The 21,767-nt window shown below is 35.8% G+C and overlaps 1 protein-coding gene across 1 annotated transcript in view; it reads left to right on the plus strand.

Moving 5' to 3' along the window:
• The window catches only part of Prx5 (Peroxiredoxin 5), an 85,235-nt gene that overhangs the window by 36,374 nt on the left and 27,094 nt on the right, over positions 1-21,767 (plus strand). The window contains exon 3 of the mRNA XM_090407480.1: positions 4,437-4,568. Within this exon, the coding sequence (XP_090263606.1) occupies positions 4,437-4,568 (132 nt within the window). The remainder of the gene's footprint in view (positions 1-4,436; positions 4,569-21,767) is intronic.

A 21,767-nucleotide genomic window follows, 5' to 3' on the forward strand; every position in this document is an offset into this window, starting at 1 on the left:
TGCTGATGTGGTGGCTCTGCAAAAGGATTTGAATAAGCTAGACAGATGGGCAAATGAATGGGGTGTCGGTTTAATGCAGCAAAATGTAAGGTCTTGAGGTTTGGGACACATAGATGGGACGCTGCATACTCTATGGGAGAAGTTAAACTGGAGGAAGTAGGAGAGACGAGATCTGGGTTTGATGATTGATAGAAACCTGAAATTTAGGGGACATATCGCAAAGGTAGTGAAGGTAACACAGAGGATTGCTGCAATAATGAGAAGGATGCTGACCTGCAGAGATAAAATGGTTATCATTCCATTGTATAAGACTTTAATCAAACCACACTTAGACTATTGTTCTCAGATCTGGTCCCCAGGATTTGAAGGGGATAAATTAACTGTGGAAAGGGTACAAAGGCAGATAACAAAGATGGTTTCAGGACTGTACAATGTTAGTTATGAGGATCGGCTGAGGGAGTGGGGACTGCAGAGTTTGGTGGATAGAAGAAGGAGGGGTGATATGATTGAGACTTTTAAACTGTTGAGAGGTGGTTACAGGGTTGACCCTGGGGAGTTCTTTCGCTTGGTTGAACAGTGGGAAGGAGTCATGACAAGGGGCCATCCCTGGAAGTTACGAAAGTAAACTGTGAGAAAGAGGGTGAGGAGTGGTTTCTTTGCATGGAGGGTGGTTGAACCATGGAATGTATTACCTGATGGAGTGGTGAGAGCGAGAACAGTCATTGCATTTAAGGAGTGGTATGATAGACTTTGTGTTTCCTAGGAGGGACATCTGATTCATAGTTTTATTGAGAGCATCAGTGAGTGTAGTTCACTCCCCCCCCCCCCAATTGATAGTTACCAAGTTTTTTTTTTTTTTTTTTTAAAGTATGTCTCCATTGCAAAGTCATGAGCAAGCCTGATGCAGTATTTGTTAAGTGGTTGGAAATACCTGTGTTGAAATCCTATCCAGAACATGAGGAAACTTTTTGGTCTCATACAGTGGTGGTAGAGTTTTCCACTCCTAGAAACTAGATTTTTCATTCCACAAAACAGGCACATGGATAGACAATTCATGGGATTAACAGGACAATAAATATGCTGACATATGGCACCTTAGCTGTTTTGGTTTTAATTCCAGTTATTCCAAACCACATTTCTGCATTTGACAGATCATAAGTTTAAAATTATATTCAAAAGAGGAAATTATTGTTCTTTTTCTTCTGTGATAGTTTATCTTAATTTGATATTGCTTAGGTCATTTTGCTGAATTTGTAGCATTTTTAGCTCTGCAATTTGGAATAATGCCCCTGATCTTTATTAGCAATATAATAGTATAAAAGAAGTATAATAATGAGTTGTCAATAATTTTGTCTTCAGAAATAATTAAGTTTTGACTAAATTTACCATAAAGGTATTCAGAATTGTCTAAAATAATTAAATTTAGTCTAATTTAAGAAATTGTTTTAAGTCTAAAGAACATGCAGTAATAACGGGGAAATTTAATTAGTTAAAATTTTTAACAACTTACACCTACTAGTTTTGTGGAATCTACAAAGAACTAGTGGCTTCATGAGGGTTTAGTAAACAAAATATATATATATATATATGTGTATATGTATGTATATATCAAAAGATAACATAGTTGTCTAAAAAACCATTACAAGAAAAACATTCATTCTAACAATTCCTTTGATCAGGCCACATGGATTACTATGCAAGATTTGGTCACTTGGTTTTCAAAAAGATGGTATATTGGAAAAAGTCCAGTGATGATTGACTATGGTGGTTTCTGGAATGTTGAGTATGGAGATAGATTGAAAAAATGCAATTTGCAGAAATTAGTGGATAACAGGAGGCAAGGGTATATGATTGAGACATATATGCTGTTATGGGGTTATTACCAGATTAATGTGGGGGAGGAATTTTGCATAGAATGGGTGTAGGCAGGGAGAGAACAAGAGATCATCTCTAGAAGCTGCATAAGGAGGGGATGAGGAGCAGGTGTTTTGTATGGAGAGCTGTGAATGTTCAGAATGCATTGCATGAGAGTGTTGTGAGTGCAGAGATGGTGAACGTGGTATGACGTGTGTCTGACAGTGAGATGAGTCTCTCTGTCAACCCTTCATGATGAGTCTTTTGACTTCATGGAGGTTTAATAATACCATTAATCCTTCTCTAGCTCTCTTCTCTTCCATGCAATATATCTGTATAGAATGTTCTGATTTTTTTGTTCCTTTTAATTTCTTTTTTGTTTGTTATTACCAGATTAACTTTTGTCTTCTTTAGTTCTGTATCTAGTTCTTCATCATCATTTTTGGTTGTTAATATCTGTTATACCTGATGAGAGCTGTTTGAAATAAACCTTTTGCAGAATGCACTAATGACTTATGTGGTTTCCAAAATCCTGCGAACACTGTGGTTGAAGAAATCGTTGCAATTGGTGAAGACCTTGGTGTTGATGCAGAAGATGTTAAAGAATTATTGGATTCAAATTCAAAAGTTTTCAGTGACAACGATCTTCTTGAAATTGAACAACGACATATGAAGACAACAAACAAATGGAATGTGAAGATAAGGTTCCAAAGGAGATAACAATCAAAGAACTGGATGGAATATTTCGCAGTTTAGAATTGCTTAAGCAGCAAGTAATGGATATGGATCCAGATGTTAATCAAAGAATGCTTGTTTTGCCGAGGTCTATAGAGTCATTTTGTTTGTTATCATAGAATTTATGCTGATAAGAAAAAAGACAGACTGTTCAAACGACTCGTGAAAACTTTTTTGGGAAAAAAAAAAAAAAAATTGCAGTAACTAATGTAGATTCCAGCATTTACTTTGTATTCATATTTTATCTTTCCTGAAAAAGTACCATATAAAACGAATTATTAATACTGTAATGGATCATGGGCGAATTGTAATTTTTGCCATTGATTATTATATTTGATTAATGCGATTTTGATATACGCAGTAACATCGAGGGATTAATTAATCATGTTAATCAAGGGATACCTGTATTTATGATTTTCCCAAGATGCACACAAAGAAGGCCATCCTTATACATCTGATAGTTGAGTGTATCAGCTCTCCCACAGACCATCTGGGTAAATGTTTTCATCTGTGGCTGTAACCACCTCAAGAGACAGTGACAGGACATCACAGAGTTTTTATCTTGCTGTTAGTCAGATAGCAGTGTTTTCTGGTTGACATAGCCCTCAGACCACCTTGTCCTGCTCTTCTTGTAATTGTTCTTGCACTTCAAAAAAATACATCTGTACCACTGAGACGACACTTTTTGACACATTAAGCCAACATTCCACTTTTACATGTAATTGGCTTCAGTTGTCCAATGGCCCAAGAATCATATAGTGATGACTTGAAATCCTGAAGATACTGAAGATGTGGCTAACTCCCAAGCAAGTCAAAAGGCAGGAATGAAGTGATGTTATTGCAGTCCATGTTTTTATAGGCATGAGTGATTTACATTGTGTGCAGACCTTTTGAATGGTGGATCAATTTCTATTGGATACCTGAATTTACATGCCAGAATGCTGATTGTATCAAATATTTGGAGACACAGTTAAAAATAAAATATTCACAAAAAAAAAAAAAAATTGTTCTGTACTATCATCCCTTCACTGGAAGCAATCAGATGTTAATTTGTTGTACCTTACCCTAAAGGAACTTTAAAAAAAAAAAAAGTTTTCATCACAGGTTTAATCCGTGCACACCTTAACCATTGTGGAACTGTCTTCTTTCCTACCTTAGGGTAAATTACTCCTCATTGTGTTGTCTGGTATTTATCAAGTACCTTGCTCCTGTAGACGTTCTTATTTTGGACAGACACTACATTCAGCTGAGATCAAAATCCAGGAACACCAGGGATGCATAAAGCTCCTTGGCATATTATAAATCTGGTCTTTCCATGCCATCGGAACTAGCTACTGTCTGAATCTCAGCTGCTGAGATTGCATGTTTGTCTAAGAGCTCTGGAAAGTAATCACGATTAACTACTGTTTTTTGTGGAATAATTTGTTTTGTCTTTATAACAGTTACCTCACAAATTTTGTTTTGAACTGTGGTGGTGTATTCTCCAGTTCACTTACCTCTGACCAAGATGGAAGTAGTAAACACATGACACATCAGTTTAGATTGTAGTTTACCAATCTTTTTAATTTGTCTAATGTCCTTGTAACAAGGATGAAATATCTAGGAGAAAATAAATCAATATATTTTACATGCTAAAATGTTATTCATTTCATGTCTATATATGCACATTTCCTTAAAACATTTGGTCAAATTAATTTTGATTTTTATCAATATGGAAATACCCATAGCAAGCAATCAAAATTCTCTCTCTCTGTGTAAATGTTGTGTTATAGCATGTTTTATACTACAAAGAATTTTTTTTTTTTTTCCTTAAGTTTTATATGCTGCTGTCTATTTTTTATATCTAGACACATTTGCCTGGCTTTGTGGAGATGTATGATGCTTTAAAGGAAAAAGGAGTAGAAGTAATAGCTTGTGTAGCTGTTAATGATCCATTTGTAATGGGAGCATGGGGAAATTCTGAGAAAGCTGAAGGAAAGGTAAGATGATATTCTGGCTTTTTAGTTATGCTGAACTATATAGATAAATACTGTTATCGTAAACTAGCAAAAATTTTTTTGTTACCATCTTATATATACTCATGTATATATGGTACTGTGATAATATTGCAATTCAGTTATATTATTATTACTACCTCCAAACAGTTTTCTTCTCAATTAATGTTATTTGTCATGTCTTCAGTAAGTTTTTGTGGGTAAAAGCTGGACAACTGCCAGTTAACATCCACTATATATGGGCATGGAATTCATATATGAATTCCATGCCCATATATAGTGGATGTTTGCAATTGTCTTCAGGTGAGAGATGAATTTCATCACTCAGTGTAAAAACCATCCTGCTTATTAGAGGATAAAGGTTCCATGTTTGGTCTCTAGAACAGGGTTTCCAGACTATGTAAAAAAAAATTAATTAAAAATACAAAAAACATAAAAATTGATAAAATAGAAAATAATCCTTAGCCTCAGATTTACAAATCTTTTGTGAGTTTGCAACAACAACAACAACAAAAAAAAAAAGAAAGTAACAAGATTTTTTCCATCAAAAAGATCTTTGTGTTTTTTTGTACCTATGTGGTCCTGTAGAAATGGTATTTGCATTCATAGTACTAGATCACCAAAAGAAAAATCGTGTTTGATATTTGATTCTAGTTACTATCAGTGATGGTTAAGGGTGAAGTTGGCTGTCCATCACTCTTCAAAAAAGTTAAGATGGGCTAAATAATGGTTTTGTTTATTACCATTGGGGAAATATAAAAGGAATTGAAGGATTTTTTTATTTTTACTGGAAAAACAGGGGAAATGGGTATGATTCATCATTAACTTTAATAGCTTATAGAATTGATTTATTGCTCTAACCTTGTTGTCTATTCAATAAGTTAATAATGTGCATTTGACAATAATATTAATCATTATTGAAGATTATTATTATAATTAATATTTTATTAATTATAGTGTTTTTTACACATTTATCTAGTATTTAAATAAGGTTGGTTAGTGAACAAATTCAAATTTCATTAAATAGCTATCGTTAAGATATTTGTTGTTATATTATAAAGTTGTATAACTTTATAATTTTTAATTACTTTCATCTATTAAAGACCTGTGTAGCCCTGTGGAAATTGTATTTGCATTCGATTCTAGTCGGCTACTAGGGGAACTTTTTCTAAGCCTTTGATGTTTTCTGAGTTAGTTAATCTCTGGCATGGGCAAGTGGGTTTTTTTCTCTCAGAAACTGTTTTTTTTTATCTCTTAAACTCGAGGAAATTAACTGTTGGACTAACACTGTTTCAGATAACATATAATGTTAGGGACTGCAGAATGCCCTTAATCCTAACTTAGGATGGAGGCTAAATGGTCTCACCTAATCTGTATGTGGAATAAAAGGCATTAGCAGATTTTATATATTAACGAATATAGCTTTTAGTGATACAATAAAACGTTTAGTATGATGTCTGTGGGGGAAGGATATTTTACAGGGTCATTTTCATTCCAGTTTTTTTTAATTACACCAAATTATTAGAATAAATCTTGTTTTGCTTGCATCTTCATCTATAAGTTTTTCACAATATACGATCATTTTTATTGCATAATAAAATTAGTTTAATCCTTTATCCAAGTGTGAGCAAACAAAATTTGCACCTGAAAGTATCTTCAGGACTGGGGTAAGGTGGTACCTTACCCCAGTCCTGAAGATACTTTCAGGCACAAACTTTGTTTGCTCACACTTGGATAAAGGATTAAACTAATTTTATTATACTCTAACCAAGTGAAAAATAAACTTTCAACATCTTTCTCTAAATCCAGAGTAATTTATTAAAAAAAGGGTGGCACACCATTTGGCAACTCCTATAGGTAGAGATGACCTGCTAAAGCTTCTGCCTGGTATCTCCACTTGGGCCTGGCTCCCACTGAAGAGACCTCAATAAAGGTCGAAACAATTTTGGTAGTGGCCCTTCCCTTAATGCATAACTTTAGACATACATATCTGCAAGGAGATGTGTTTTGCATTATGGAAGATACTGAGATAGGAGTGTTGGTAGCTTGCTCCACCTTTGCAAGGAGTTGCCCTGGTGTTGTACCACCTTACCCCAGTCCTGAAGATACTTTCAGGTGCAAATTGTTTGCTCACACTTGGATAAAGGATTAAACTAATTTTATTATACTCTAACCAAGTGAAAAATAAACTTTCAACATTTTTATTGCAGTAATAAACTAATTTCTAGTATATACCAGATAAGCATACAGGAAGCAAGTAAGTAATGATTTGTCCCTTCCCCTTCTCAAATGTGTTAAATAAATCATTTATTTTACTGAGAAAAATCTGACTTTCTTAGATGTTTGCTAAGTAATACTAAAATGCTCTTGGAATTTAAAGTAAAAAATAGATAGATTTACTAGTTCTTTTCACTTTCCACAGTTAAGTAAAAACAAATGAGCAAATAAGTAAAGAATTAACCCCAGACTGTCAGAGATTGTTTGTTACTCATAGCATCAGAGTCTAACAGCAAGGAATGACATAAGCAACTGGCCAATTTGACTGGACTGTTGATCAAAAAAATACATGAGTAAAGTACAATTGGCTAAATTATCAAAATAAGAGACATGGATGTACGTTATGTAAAGAAACTGGAATTCTTGGAACAATTAAGACAACATTTTTTTAAAATTTTTGCTTAAATTAATGAGGTACAATTCTTCATCATTATCAAATTCCTGACATGTACCCTCAAGGGGTGTACAGGATATGATAGTACTACATGAAAAAATTATATCATTACTAACTTCCTATCTACAATTTTCCTCCAAATCAGTCTGTTACTTGTCAAGACTCCAACATTATCAGATCTTATATTTCTATCGTCTAAGGCACTTTGTACCTTATCAATCCACCTATATCTTGGTCTTCCTCTGGGTCGTTTTGCTGCCAACCTGGCAGAGAAGACTTGTTTTGCTAATCTTTCCTCGCCCATTCTGTTTAGGTGACCATACCACCTGAGATTAGCTCTGCTAACGCATTCCTGGATGCTGACAATGTCAAGTTCTTTCCTAATATCCTCGTTTTTAATATGATATTGTCATTGATGCCATCTGTTCACGCCTATAATCTTTTCCAGGACTCTCATATTTGCAGTCTCTAGTTTTGGTCAGGTGTTTTACTTCTGACTCAGATCTATAAGTTAAAAGGTACAATTCTTGGATTTTGGAAATACTCAGTTGAAAAGATGGTTTATAAAAATGGATGCATTTGATGAATGTAAGTAAGATGTCAGTTTCAACAAGTGAATATGAATAAGAATTATTGCAAATGAATCTGATCATCAACCTGACCAGAGCCTTGTTAATGACAAAAAAACAATTGCTGACATGCTTGCATCTAGCAAAATATATTGATCCATGGCTGTTGGCTACTTAGGAAATGTCATTCAACAGTAGACACAGATGATTAGGAAAGAAGTTCGGCATATTTTTGATAAGAAAATATATACAGTGGTATCTTGCTAATCTGAACCTCTTTAGTCTGAACCCTCCAGTAATCCGAACTGCAGTTTGAAACAAAAAAAAAAAAGTTTTCTTTATTACGTATTATTTTGTGTACTATTATTTTTATTTAATAATTATTATTTTAACTATTATTATTTATTTTGTTATTATTACAGTACAGTATTACTATGGTGATACACAAAAAGAGGAAATTCAAAACGTGCATAATTTGGTTAAAAATATAAATCCAAATGTTGAAATTTCACAAACAGATGTTACAGAGTGGATTACAGGTAGAACTGAAAGTGAATTAGAAATGAAATCAGATGCTGAAATTATAAATGTGATGCTGCAGAATGAATTAGAAGATGATGATGATAAAGAACTCGAAAAAAAAAAAAGTAAAACATGCATATAGAATAGGCTAAGCAGAATGATATGCCATTCCACAAAATTTTATTGCTAATGCAGCTCTAAGAAGAAGCATTCAAAAAAGTTTAGCTTCCAAGAAGCAAAAGAAAATCAGTGACTTTTTTTACAAAGAAATAAAAAAAACTTTTTTTTTGTATAATTTTGAGAAACTTTTTTTTGTGTTGTGTACAAGAAACTGATATTTTTTACGCAAATTAAGTTATGTACTGAAGTATACAATTTTATTAAATCAGAATCCTCAACAATACAGTACAGTAATCCCCCGATTAGTGCAACATTTTTTTTTTTGATACCCAAATTCGATTAGTGCGCCTATATATATCTTAAAAATAAGTGTTACAGATTTTAAAAATTTTCTATCTGTACATTTTTATGGCTAACTATTTTAAAAAATCACTCACCAGAATGAAATAATTTAGTTGCCAATTTAAAACATTTTACAAAGTTATTTTTAATGGCATACTACACTACTTCCATGTATACTATTTTCCAAATTTTTATTGCCAAAATGTATGTCATCTGCTATAGTACGTACGTCCACAGATTCAAGACCCTTCGACACTTCTGCGCATGTCACAAAAAGGAGAATCCATTCCGATAATAGGGTAATCAATCCATCTTCTGAAATGAGTTATTTATTATTACACGTCGGAAAATTAACTTCTTTTTTATGATCATGGTAGTTTTTAAAGTGGTAACTATTTTGCTTGTATGGGAAATTTTATCTATAAAGCACGTGATTTCACGTGTTGGCACAATGAAAAAGGAAAAGTTGGTCCCAATTCGTACATCCTTCATTTCTCTCTCCCCTTCAATGATAAAGTCCAAGAGTTAATTAAATCTCATTCTGAAGAATTGAGTGATTCCGACCTGCTAAATTTAGATGCACAGCGGTAAGATTCCGAAGAATATGAAGAAAATTTAACTACTGATAGTCAGCCAATAGAGATTTCACAGAAACAATTTGAAAATATTTTTCGTACAATAGAAATTTTTAAGCAGCAGTGCTGAGAGGCTGACCCTGATTAAGAGAGAAGCAGCAAAATTTGCAGAAGAGTAGAAGAGGCAATAGGGTCATACCATTGGTTGTATGAAAAAAAGAAACAAAATGCCTGCCAAACTACTTTAACTCAATTCTTTGTTAAGAAATAGAATAATAATAAATTTATATTCTGAATATTTTTTATTGTCTTTCAGCTTCATGGTTTTCCTTTAACTACACCCTGAGACACCCTAATTCTTTTATAAAAAAAATTAAGGGTCAAAAAAGAAATCTGAGGAACGAATTATACATTTTCCCATAGTTTATTATATTCGATTAATGTGCCTGTTTTAAAGAACGCATTAGGTGCACTAATCGAGGGATTGCTGAACTGACCAGAGCTTCTGACCTAATGTCCAATCCTCACCTTTCAGTGGTGCACCCTGTTGGGTATCTACTTCGATACTGAATGAACGAGGATGGGCTGGCAATTTGGGATTTAGCCGACCAAAAAGGGTCAAGGGGTGCTTAAGGGTCAAAGCTGTATAACTGAGAGGAGACCTCCACATAGCCTTTAAAGGAATGCGGAGAACCGACCAGGGCTTCTGACCTAATGTCCAATCCTCACCTTCTCGTGGTGCACCCTGTTGGGTATCTACTTTGATACTGAACGAACGAGGATGGGCTGGCAATTTGGGATTTAGCCGACCAAATTGTATTCTTATTGGTTAAACCAAAATAAAAAATGATGGTACAACATGACAAAATTTCATGCCGGCTGGGGCGTCGCCCGGTTAAACAAGGCCCCCGTTGTTTTCGCCAGGGAACCAGGGCGAACAGCGAAAAGTCAGTTACTGGAACAAATCTGAAAACAAAGCCCAACTCAACATCACCAGAGTTAAAGATCGGTACTATCAACGTAAGAAGCCTGAATGGCAAAGAAATGGAGCTAGCTGAGGAATTAGATAAGTACCAGATCGACATAATAGGGGTGACTGAAACAAAAAAGACCAAAACTGGTGAGATCTTTCTGAGCAATAAATACAAAATGTTATATTCAGGCAATAACAATCAAGGAAAAGAAGGAGTAGCCATAGTATTCAACACAAAATACGAGGCTAATCTTCTTGAATGGCAGTCAGTCTCAAGTAGAGTAATGTGGGCAAATATGAGAATGGGGAACTGGACAATGAGACTTATTTGTGCCTATGGTCCCACAGAAGGCTCTACTAAGGTAGAAGTGGAGGAATTTTTTGAGGCTTTAGAAAAAGCAACTGACACAATGAAAAAGGAAAAGTTGGTCCTTGTTGGGGATCTAAATAGTAGAGTAGGAAATGATTGTGAGACATACAAAAATATTTTGGGAAAATTTGGAGAAAAGAGCAAAGCTAATAATAATGGCAAATATCTGTTGGATTTCTGCTCAGGACATGGACTGGTTATTACTAACACCATGTTCCAACATAAAAATGTGCACAAATTCACATGGAGAGAAGAGGCTAGGAATAAGAAAAGTCTCATTGACTATGTTATTGTTGATAGTGATGTTTTCTCCCTGGTGCAGGACACCAGAGTGTACAGAGGATTTGAAATTGGAAGTGATCACTATTTAGTCTTGAGCAGGATAAAATTGAATTTCATATTGAAAAGAATAACATGTAAAAAAGTTTTAAAGCGAATAAAAGTTGAGCAGCTCTCAGATGTGAACTGTAGACTAAAATACAGAAATATTATTGAAAAGAAAATTAAAGAGTTTGAGAACAGGAATCAAACCTTGGAGATTCAGTGGCAAACTCTGAAGGAAACATTGATTGATTCTGCCAGAGAGGCATGTGGTGAGGTTGTGTGCAAAGATAAAAAAATCAGAACTCCCTGGTGGACACAGGAAGTTAAAGAGGCAGTGAAGGAAAAGAAGAAAGCATATCAAAAGTTCCTGGCAAATAAGTCAGCTTTTACTCTTACAGAATACAGAGACAAATGTAAGAAAGCTAAACAGTGTGTAAAACTAGCTAAACAAAAGTCATGGGAGGACTTTGGCAAGAATATAGAAAATAAATATCAAGAAGGTGGCAAAATATTCTGGAGGTTGTTGAAGAAGCTTAGGAATGGAGGAAAGAGTGCTGTAAAAGGAATTAGAGATGATAAAGGTGAAATGAAAACAGGAGAAAAAGATATCCTTGAAGTATGGAGTAATTACTTTGAAAAACTGCTAAATGAAACAAGCAGTGATGACAGCACAGTGATAAAAAACACTGACCAGGCATGCAGTCAGGAATACATATCCATACTTGAAGTAGAAAAAGCCATCAAAGGCTTGAAATGTGGAAAGGCAGCAGGAGTAGATGATATTCGACCAGAAATGCTGAAGTATGGTGGTATAAGAGTCTTACAGTGGCTGCACTGCATAGTTCAGAAAGCCTGGACAGAGGGACGAATTCCTGATGATTGGAGTAGAGCTCTCATAGTACCCATATATAAAAAGGGAAATAAAACTGAATGTGAGAATTACAGAGGTATTTCCCTACTGAGTGTTCCTGGCAAGATCTATGCAAGTATACTTGAGAAACGGTTGAGAAGAATTGTGGAAGAAAAGCTTGGTGAAGAACAAGCTGGATTCAGGCCAAATAGAGGCTGTCAGGATCAGATCTTCACTTTACGACAAATAGTCGAGAAAGCATGGGAATATAACAAAGATCTGTATTTAAGTTTTGTTGATTTGGAAAAGGCATATGACAAGGTGCCAAGAGAGAAGCTATTCAATACGCTGCAGTTATATGGTGTCAATGGGGCATTATATCAAGCAATACTTAGTCTGTATTTGAGTTGTGAGTCAGCAGTTAGAATTGAAGGAAGTACAGGAAGATGGTTTAATGTTAAATCTGGTGTGAGACAAGGATGTACATTATCCCCTCTGTTATTCATTATCTATATGGATCACATTATGAAGGAATGTGGTATTAAACCTGATATCAAAATTGGAGATGTTAATGTCAGCTCTTTGCTTTATGCGGATGATGTTATACTTCTAAATAAATCCGCTACAAGTCTGCAAGATTCTCTGACTAAATTGAATAGCTGTTGTAATAGATATGGTATGAAGGTCAGCAATAAAAAGACAAAGACAATGAAAATAGGCAGAATCATTGAAAATGTCAACTGTGTTGTGAATGGAGAACCTGTGGAACAAGTAAAACATTTTAGCTACTTAGGCACAATTTTTACTGAAGATGGTAAACTAAATATAGAAATAGACAACAGAATCAGCAAAGCTGGTATCGTGGGAAGTCAATTGAATAAATTCATATGGAATAAGAAAGAAATTAGTCGGAACACTAAATTAGTATACAAAACTGTGTTCAAACCAATTTTAACTTATGGATCTGAGAGCTGGGTCAGAAGTAAAACACTTGACCAAAGACTAGAGACCGCAGATATGAGAGTCCTGAGAAAGATTAGAGGCGTGAACAGATGGCATCAATGGCAATATCATATTAAAAATGAGGATATTAGGAAAGAACTTGACATTGTCAGCATCCAGGAATGCGTTAGCAGAGCTAATCTCAGATGGTATGGTCACTTAAATAGAATGGGAGAGGAAAGATTAGCAAAACAAGTGTTCTCTGCCAGGTTGGCAGGAAAACGACCCAGAGGAAGACCAAGATATAGGTGGATTGATACGGTACAAAGTGCCTTAGACGATAGAAATATAAGATCTGATAATGTTGGAGTCTGGACAAGTAACAGACTGATTTGGAGGAAAATTGTAGATAGGAAGTTAGTAATGATGTAATTTTTTCATGTAGTACTGTCATATCCTGTACACCCCTTGAGGGTACATGGCAGGAATTTGATGATGATGATGATGAATTATATTCTTATTGGTTAAACCAAAATAAAAAATGATGGTACGACATGACAAAATTTCATGCCGTCTGAGGCGTCGCCCAGTTAAAGAAGGCCCCCATTGTTTATGCCAGCGAACCACGTGAACAGCGAAAAGTCAGCTACTGGAACAAATCTGAAAACAAACCCCAACTCAATATCACCAGAGTTAAAGATCGGTACTTTCAACGTAAGTAGCCTGAATGGCAAAGATATGGAGCTAACTGAGGAATTAGATAAGTACCAGATCGACATAATAGGGGTGACTGAAACAAAAAAGACCAAAACTGGTGAGATCTTTCTGAGCAATAAATACAAAATGTTATATTCAGGCAATGACAATCAAGGAAAAGAAGGAGTAGCCATAGTATTCAACACAAAATACGAGGCTAATCTTCTTGAATGGCAGTCAGTCTCAAGTAGAGTAATGTGGGCAAATATGAGAATGGGGAACTGGACAATGAGACTTATTTGTGCCTATGGTCCCACAGATGGTCCCACAAAAAATTACTCCACTTCTACTAAGGTAGAAGTGGAGGAATTTTTTGATGCTTTTAGAAAAAGCAACTGACACAATGAAAAAGGAAAAGTTGGTCCCTGTTGGGGATCTAAATAGCAGAGTAGGAAATGATTGTGAGACATACAAAAATATTTTGGGAAAATTTGGAGAAAAGAGCAAGGCTAATAATAATGGCAAATATCTGTTGGATTTCTGCTCAGGACATGGACTGGTTATTACTAACACCATGTTCCAACATAAAAATGTGCACAAATTCACATGGAGAGAAGAGGCTAGGAATAAGAAAAGTCTCATTGACTATGGTGCAGGACACCAGAGTGTACAGAGGATTTGAAATTGGAAGTGATCACTATGTAGTCTTGAGTAGGATAAAATTGAATTTCATACTGAAAAGAAAAACATGTAAGAAAGTTTTAAAGCGAATAAAAGTTGAGCAGCTCTCAGATGTGAAGTGTAGACTAAAATACACAAAGATTATTGAAGAAAAAATGAAAGAGTTTGAGAACAGGAATTAAACCTTGGAGATTCAGTGGCAAAATCTGAAGAAAACATTGATTCAGCTAGAGAGGCATGTGGTGAAGTTGTCTGCAAGGATAGAAAAATTAGAACTCCATGGTGGACACAGGCAGTTAAAGAGGCAGTGAAGGAAAAGAAGAAAGCATATCAAAAGTTTCTGTCAAATAAGTCAGCTTGTGCTCTTAGAGAATATAGAATCAAATGCAAGAATGCTAAACACTGTGTGAAACTAACTAAACAAAAGTCATGGGAGGACTTTGGCAAGAATATAGAAAATAAATATCAAGAAGGTGGCAAAATATTCTGGAGGTTGTTGAAGAAGCTTAGGAATGGAGGAAAGAGTGCTGTAAAAGGAGTTAGAGATGATAAAGGTGACATGAAAACTGCAGAAAAAGATATCCTTGAAGTATGGAGTAATTACTTTGAAAAACTGCTAAATGAAACAAGAGTGATGACAGCACAGTGGTAAAAAACACTGACCAGGCATGCAGGCAGGAATACATATCCATACTTGAAGTAGAAAAAGCCATCAAAGGCTTAATGTGGAAAGGCAGCTGGTGTAGATGATATTCGACCAGAAATGCTGAAGTATGGTGGTATAAGTCTTACAGTGGCTGCACTGCATAGTTCAGAAATCCTTGACAGAGGGACGAATTATCGATGATTGGAGTAGATCTCTCATAGTACCCATATATAAAAAGGGAAATAAAACTGAATGTGAGAATTACAGAGGTATTTCCCTACTGAGTGTTCCTGGCAAGATCTATGCAAATATACTTGAGAAACGGTTGAGCAGAATTGTGGAAGAAAAGCTTGGTGAAGAACTAGCTGGATTCAGGCCAAACAGAGGCTGTCAGGATCAGATCTTCACTTTACGACAAATAGTCGAGAAAGCATGGGAATATAACAAAGATCTGTATTTCAGTTTTGTCGATTTGGAAAAGGCATATGATAAGGTGCCAAGAGAGAAGCTATTCAATACGCTGCAGTTATATGGTGTCAATGGGGCATTATATCAAGCAATACTTATTTTTATTTGAGTTGTAAGTCAGCAGTTAGAATTGAAGGGAGTACAGGAAGATGGTTTAATGTTAAATCTGGTGTGAGACAAGGATGTACATTATCCCCTCTGTTATTCATTATCTATATGGATCACATTATGAAGGAAAGTGGTATTAAACATGATATCAAAATTGGAGATGTTAATGTCGGCATCTTTGCTTTGTGTGGATGATGTTATACTTCTAAATAAATCCGCTACAAGTCTGCAAGATTCTCTGACTAAATTGAATAGCTGTTGTAATAGATATGGTATGAAGGTCAGCATTAAAAAGACAAAGACAATGAAAATAGGCAGAATCATTGAAATGTCAGCTGTCTTGTGAATGGAGAACCTGTGGAACAAGTAAAACATTTCAGCTACTTAGGCACGATTTTTACTGAAGATGGATAAATTAAATATAGAAATAGACAACAGAATCAGCAAAGCTGGTATGGTGGGAAGTCAGTTGAATAAATTCATATGGAATAAGAAAGAAATTAGTCGGAACACTAAATTAGCTGTATACAAGACAGTGTTCAAATCAGTTTTAACTTATGGATCTGAGAGCTGGGTCAGAAGTAAAACACTTGACCAAAGACTAGAGACCGCAGATATGAGAGTCCTGAGAAAGATTAGAGGCGTGAACAGATGGCATCAATGGTAATATCATATTAAAAACGATGATATTAGGAAAGAACTTGACATTGTCAGCATTCAGGAATGCGTTAGCAGAGCTAATCTCAGGTGGTATGGTCACCTAAACAGAATGGGTGAGGAAAAATTAGCAAAACAAGTGTTCTCTGCCAGGTTGGCAGCAAAACGACCCAGAGGAAGACTAAGATATAGGTGGATTGATACGGTACAAAGTGCCTTAGACGATAGAAATAGAAGATCTGATAATGTTGGAGTCTTGACAAGTAACAGACTGATTTGGAGGAAAATTGTAGATAAGAAGTTAGTAATGATACAATTTTTTCATGTAGTGCTATCATATCCTGTACACCCCTTGTGGGTACATGGCAGGAATTTGATGATGTTGATGATGACAAACTAATTTTTTTTTACTAAAATAAACTTGTGTACTGTATTATTTTTAAGTTTTACATTATAGTATAGTAGCTTTTTTCTATCAGTTACTTCATTTATTTACAGAATTAAATTGATGTACCATTAGAATCTGATTATTTTTGTCTTAAACGCTAGTTATTGTGGTCTCGGGGGGGGGGGGGATTTGCTAATCTGAACGAGCACAGTTTTTTTTTAGTTCCGATTAGCGAGATACTACTGTATATTTATTTATTTTTTATATATTTATCCAATAAATTTGTTTCATAAACTGTATTGTATAATTTTTAACATGCAGTAGTTTTAAATTTTTGCTCCTAGCAAAGAATGAGTACTGGCATTTTTTTTTTACAAAAACGCACGGTGTGTGCGAGTCCTTCTCCATGAGCAGTCACAAGATCTTATAACACAATAGTGCCATGTGTGGGCAAGCGATAAAGGAGAAAAACCTAGTCTGCTGGCAGCTATTTTTGAAATGATTTGCATAGTACTCATTGGGAAAAACAATGGGAAAGGCTGTTAGGAATAGTGGAATGAATGACATTGGTAAAACATTGGTTTGATATGTTTGGAGATGGACTGTGAAAAGATGTTGACTTCTCTAGTTCTTACATGACTAGAGAAGTTCTTTCATAGTTTTCACTGAACCGTTTTGTAAGTACCTATAAAAAGTATAATGCAGAAACATTATATGGATGTGAAAGTTAGAAGAAGAAGCTGCTGCTCTTGAAAGGATATTGGAACATTATCAAAAGAGGGAGTGAAATAAGATCTTCCTTGGTAATAAGACAGATCTGTGTTTTAATAGCATTCAAAAACTAAACCGTCTTCACTCCCCACTTGAGAATGGGAAGATTAGTGTTTAAGACATTGTTATGGCAGATATAGAAGCTAAAGTAATTTGAATACTACACAATATTCTCAAATGAAAAAAAAGGAATAGAGAGTACTGTTGTCAGCAAAACTATGAATAGGATTTGAAGTCTGAGGGAGGAGGTTGTTGATGTAAGGGAGGAAAAGCAGGATGCTCTGATGAGAGGAAGTGGCATTCCAGTCACAAAGAATAGGAAAAAGATCATAAGATGGTAGTTGTTGAGAAGGCTTCAATGCAAGGTATGATCATATGCCCTTGAGATATCAAGAGCAACTACATGGGTTTCTCCAAATCTTTCTATGACCTGTGTGTCCAAAGGTAAGGTTAGCGAGGTGTTGTACAATGAGAATGGCAGAATCCATATTGGATCACTAATTGACTGATGGATTTTCAGGTAATGAAGGAGCTGGTTGTTATTGACTTTCACTATACTTTCGAGAATACTGAAGTGAAAGCAGTGGGAATGATAGTTTTGATATGAGGCTGAATTCTTATCGTCCTTTTTAGGTACAGGATGATTGCTTGCTTCCATGCTGTTGGCTAGATTCCAGATGAACATGACAGATTATATAGGCAATATAGGATGTATTAATTCTAGAGCAAAAGACTTGAGTACACTGGAGGAATAACCAAGTAAGTTATTTGTATCAAGACTAATGAGGATTTTTCTGATGTCCTTTCAGAAGATCAGAGAATATATGCGGTGAATAGTTTGGTATCGCAGGAGGTGATTTTTCCTTATTCATCCAAACAAGAGTTGGAGCAAAAGACTTATGCCAAAAAGCCTGTCTTATCTTTGGTAGATGTTACCTTTGTACCATCAGGATGTAGAGAAGTGGAAAAAAGGAAGGGCAGAAGTTACACTCAACAGCCCTTAGTGAGGGACAGAAGACTTGACTGTCAATTGTGGGCAGGATGCAATATTATTGCATTTTGCTCTTAAGAAGTCTGCTTTGGATTTCTTAATTTTCTTTTACTTGTTTCAGGCTGTAGTGTAAGCTGAGAGAGAAATTGGAGTTTTTGGCTTGAGCTGTTGAGCATGTATGCTGTATTTTTCTCATGAACTGCAGAGGCATAATTTTTAGAGAACCAGAGTTTGAATAGAGGTTTACAGAGGAATGGAATATGAAAGCTCATTCCAGTAAAGATTATCTTGGTTATTAGAGCAGTTGTGCTCTAATCAGAAGAATAAAAACAGTAATTTGACACTATTGCTGTAGTGTTGTGGGGTATAAGGCCCAGATTGTCAGGCATAAGATTAAGAATGGAAAAGAAGACATGCTTAAGATTTTGGTCAGATTGCCAAGCAGAGACAATTTGCAGTGTAGTACATAGTTGACTAGTGGCTGCTTGTGTCCTTACATTTAAAAAAAAAAAAAAAAAAAAAAAAAAAAAAAAAAAAAACGGAGAAACATAGTGGCTTGTTCAGTGGAGCAGCAACCCATGAAAGTACAGTACTTATAACAAAAATAATAATGCAGTATCAGAGTCCTGTGAGAAAGTGACTGGAAGGGAGTCTATTAATAATATCCATATGGGGTTTCTCCCCTGTCCCTTTGGGACTTATATTTAGTTCTTAACCCTCATTCCAGTAAAAATATTTTCAGTTATTTGGTTGTAGCAAGTGTTTAGATTAAGGGAGCAGTAATCAGACCATAGAAATCCTGAAGGTCATCCCAGTTGGAGCTATTGTAGTTCCATGAGTTATGAGGCTGAGATTGTCTGGGCAGAGGTCAATCTGTAGGAAAGGAGACACTGTTAAGGTTAGTGTTAAGAGGAGAGCAATGTGTATTGGATGTAAAATCAGTTAAAAGATCTATGATGTTGGAAAAATGATGAGGATTATCTGTTATTCTGGTGGTTAATAACTGTGTATTTGATCATGACTGATTGCAAATGATTCAGCTTCTCTTCAGGCATAATGTGTGATGTTAGAGAAGAGCAGCCAGTTTGTGTAATGAATATTAATGTTTTCTAGCAAAATTTCAAAGTTTGGGTAATTAGACAGTAGAAAATTAACTTTTTCTCGATAAATAATCAAAAAAGGAAGCATGGTTGTCTGAATTAGTACAGTGGTAAAGACAGTAAATGAAAGATATAAATTCAGGTATGGAAATCTTCTTTGGCTCAGGATTTCCTTACCTTACCTTCATTGCTTTCATTCTATGTGCAATTTGTAAGGAAGCAGGGATTCTAAGTTTGATAACCTTTCATAATGAATGTATGTTTGGACAAAACACATGTGCCGCACTTTTGCAAAAGGCATCATGCAAGATGTGGTTGGCATAGCTGAGGTAGATTATAGTTGAGGAGGAGGAGGCCAACTGTGGTTTAGTAAGGAATAGAAGATGAGATTTTTTGATGCTTGTATAGTATTGCACATCATTAATGTCTATATGGATGTGCTTATTAATGTATGAAATTTGATGTTTATTTGATATTTTTTGTGTGGGGTATTTTTTATAACTGTATTGAAGCTGAGCAGAAGAGAAGTAATATTGAATAACATAACTAGAATGTGTCAGAAGAGAAGTTTGGAATATGTGAATGCTTGGAGGGCGTTTGAGGACAGAAAGGAATTGTATGCGAGAGACCGTGCTTGCATTTGAATGAGAAAGGATATAGGCATCTGGAGAGATTGCTTTTCTGAACGAGTAGGTTTGTCAATGCAAGGAAACTAGAATGCCCAGGGTGAATGGTAGCAGGGGTGGCCTCTTGTGGTGGGAATGGGTACTTGGGAGAAGAGGGACGACATCAGGTAACGCTGAGCCCAGTGGAGTCTAGAGGGGATAATGCTGGGTATAGAAACAGTTGCATTTTTATGCTTTATACTAATGCCAGGAGTATCCGGAATAAAGGAGAGGAATTAGTGGCACTGATAGCATCAGCCTGGCCAAAGATTATTGGGATCACTGAGACGTGGTTGACAGAAGAGGATATAGATATAATAAGTGGAATAGAAGTAGCAGGGTACAGCATTTTTCGGCATGATAGGAAGGGAAGGTGTGGTGGTGGAGTACTGCTTATGATAAGTGACGACTTATGTCCTCTAAGAGTGGAGGCTTTGGAAGGCAGAGACACTAATGATTTTGAAAGCATATGGTGTGAGGTAGAGGTTGGTAAGACAGGATATTAGTGGGGTGTTGCAACAAACCAAGGAGCACAGAGGGTGGGGATCAGGAGATGTTTAGATAGTTGAGCTTGGCAAGTGCAAGAAGAATGATTTATTTGGGGAGATTTTAACTACAGCAGTATAAATTGGGGAGAGGAAGATGCATGTAGCAATAAGGGAATGGAGTTTCTAGAATTCTTGAGGGACAAATGTCTTAGGCAACATCTAATACAAGGAACAAGAGTTTTGGATTTCGTCATAGCATCAGAAGAGTTGATAATAACTGAGATGACATCTCTCCCACCAGTTGGAGAGAGTGACCATGTGGTTTTGACCTGGAAGATGAATAGACATGCAGGAGTATCAAAGAGATGGGAACATATGTGGAATTATAAGGCAAGTGATTATAATAGTCTTAGACATCAACTTCGGGAAGTTTCATGGAGGGAGGAATTGGAAGGCTGGGATATCATTAGTGCTTAGGAAATTGTGAAGGAATATTTGTTAGCAGCAATAGTAAGCTGTATTCCACAAGTGAAGAAGAGGACACAATTTGGAGTAAAGTGGATGACAAACAATATTAAACAGGAACTGCATGTGAAAAAGAGGCTATGGAAGAGATATAAGGAGACAGGTGAAGAGCAGATGCATGAAGAATATAAGACACAGGCCAGGAGAGTGACTAGTATGGTAAGGAAGGCGAAACTGGAATATGAGAAGAGATTGGCCCTAAGATCCAAAGAAAATCCTAGAGAATTTTTAGCTATGTGGCCAGTAGGAAGAGAAATTATTGTGGAAGATGACATTGTGGGATAAAAATGGGAATAGAGCGACTGATGCAGAGGACATAGTGGAATTGTTCAATGAACACTTCATTGGAGTATTTCATTCTGGAGGATTAAATTTTAATACTCGAGGGATAGGGCAGGTTTAGAGGTGCAGGAGGAGAGTGTGTTCGAAATACTGAGTACTCTGGATGTCAGTAAAGCTGTGGGACTGGATGGTATTTCACCAAGAGTTTTGAGAGAATGTGCTAAAGAACTGACTTTTCAATGAGAGTCTGGCTACTAGAAAGGTGCCCAGGAAGGAAGGTAAGATAGTGCCATTGCATAAGGGTGGAAGCAGACTGGAAATGTCTAATTAATAGGCTAGTTTGTGTGTCATCAGTAGTTAAGAACTTAGTGAGGGACCGTATACATCATTGTGCAGATGAGGGTAATGTCTGTGAGAGTCAACATGGATTTGACTCTCAGGGAAGGGTTATTGGTAATAG

Source organism: Typopeltis vanoorti, chromosome 17, assembly GCF_054136105.1.
Source record: "Typopeltis vanoorti isolate ZY-2024b chromosome 17, IOZ_Tvanoo_1.0, whole genome shotgun sequence".
NCBI lineage: Eukaryota > Metazoa > Arthropoda > Arachnida > Uropygi > Thelyphonidae > Typopeltis > Typopeltis vanoorti.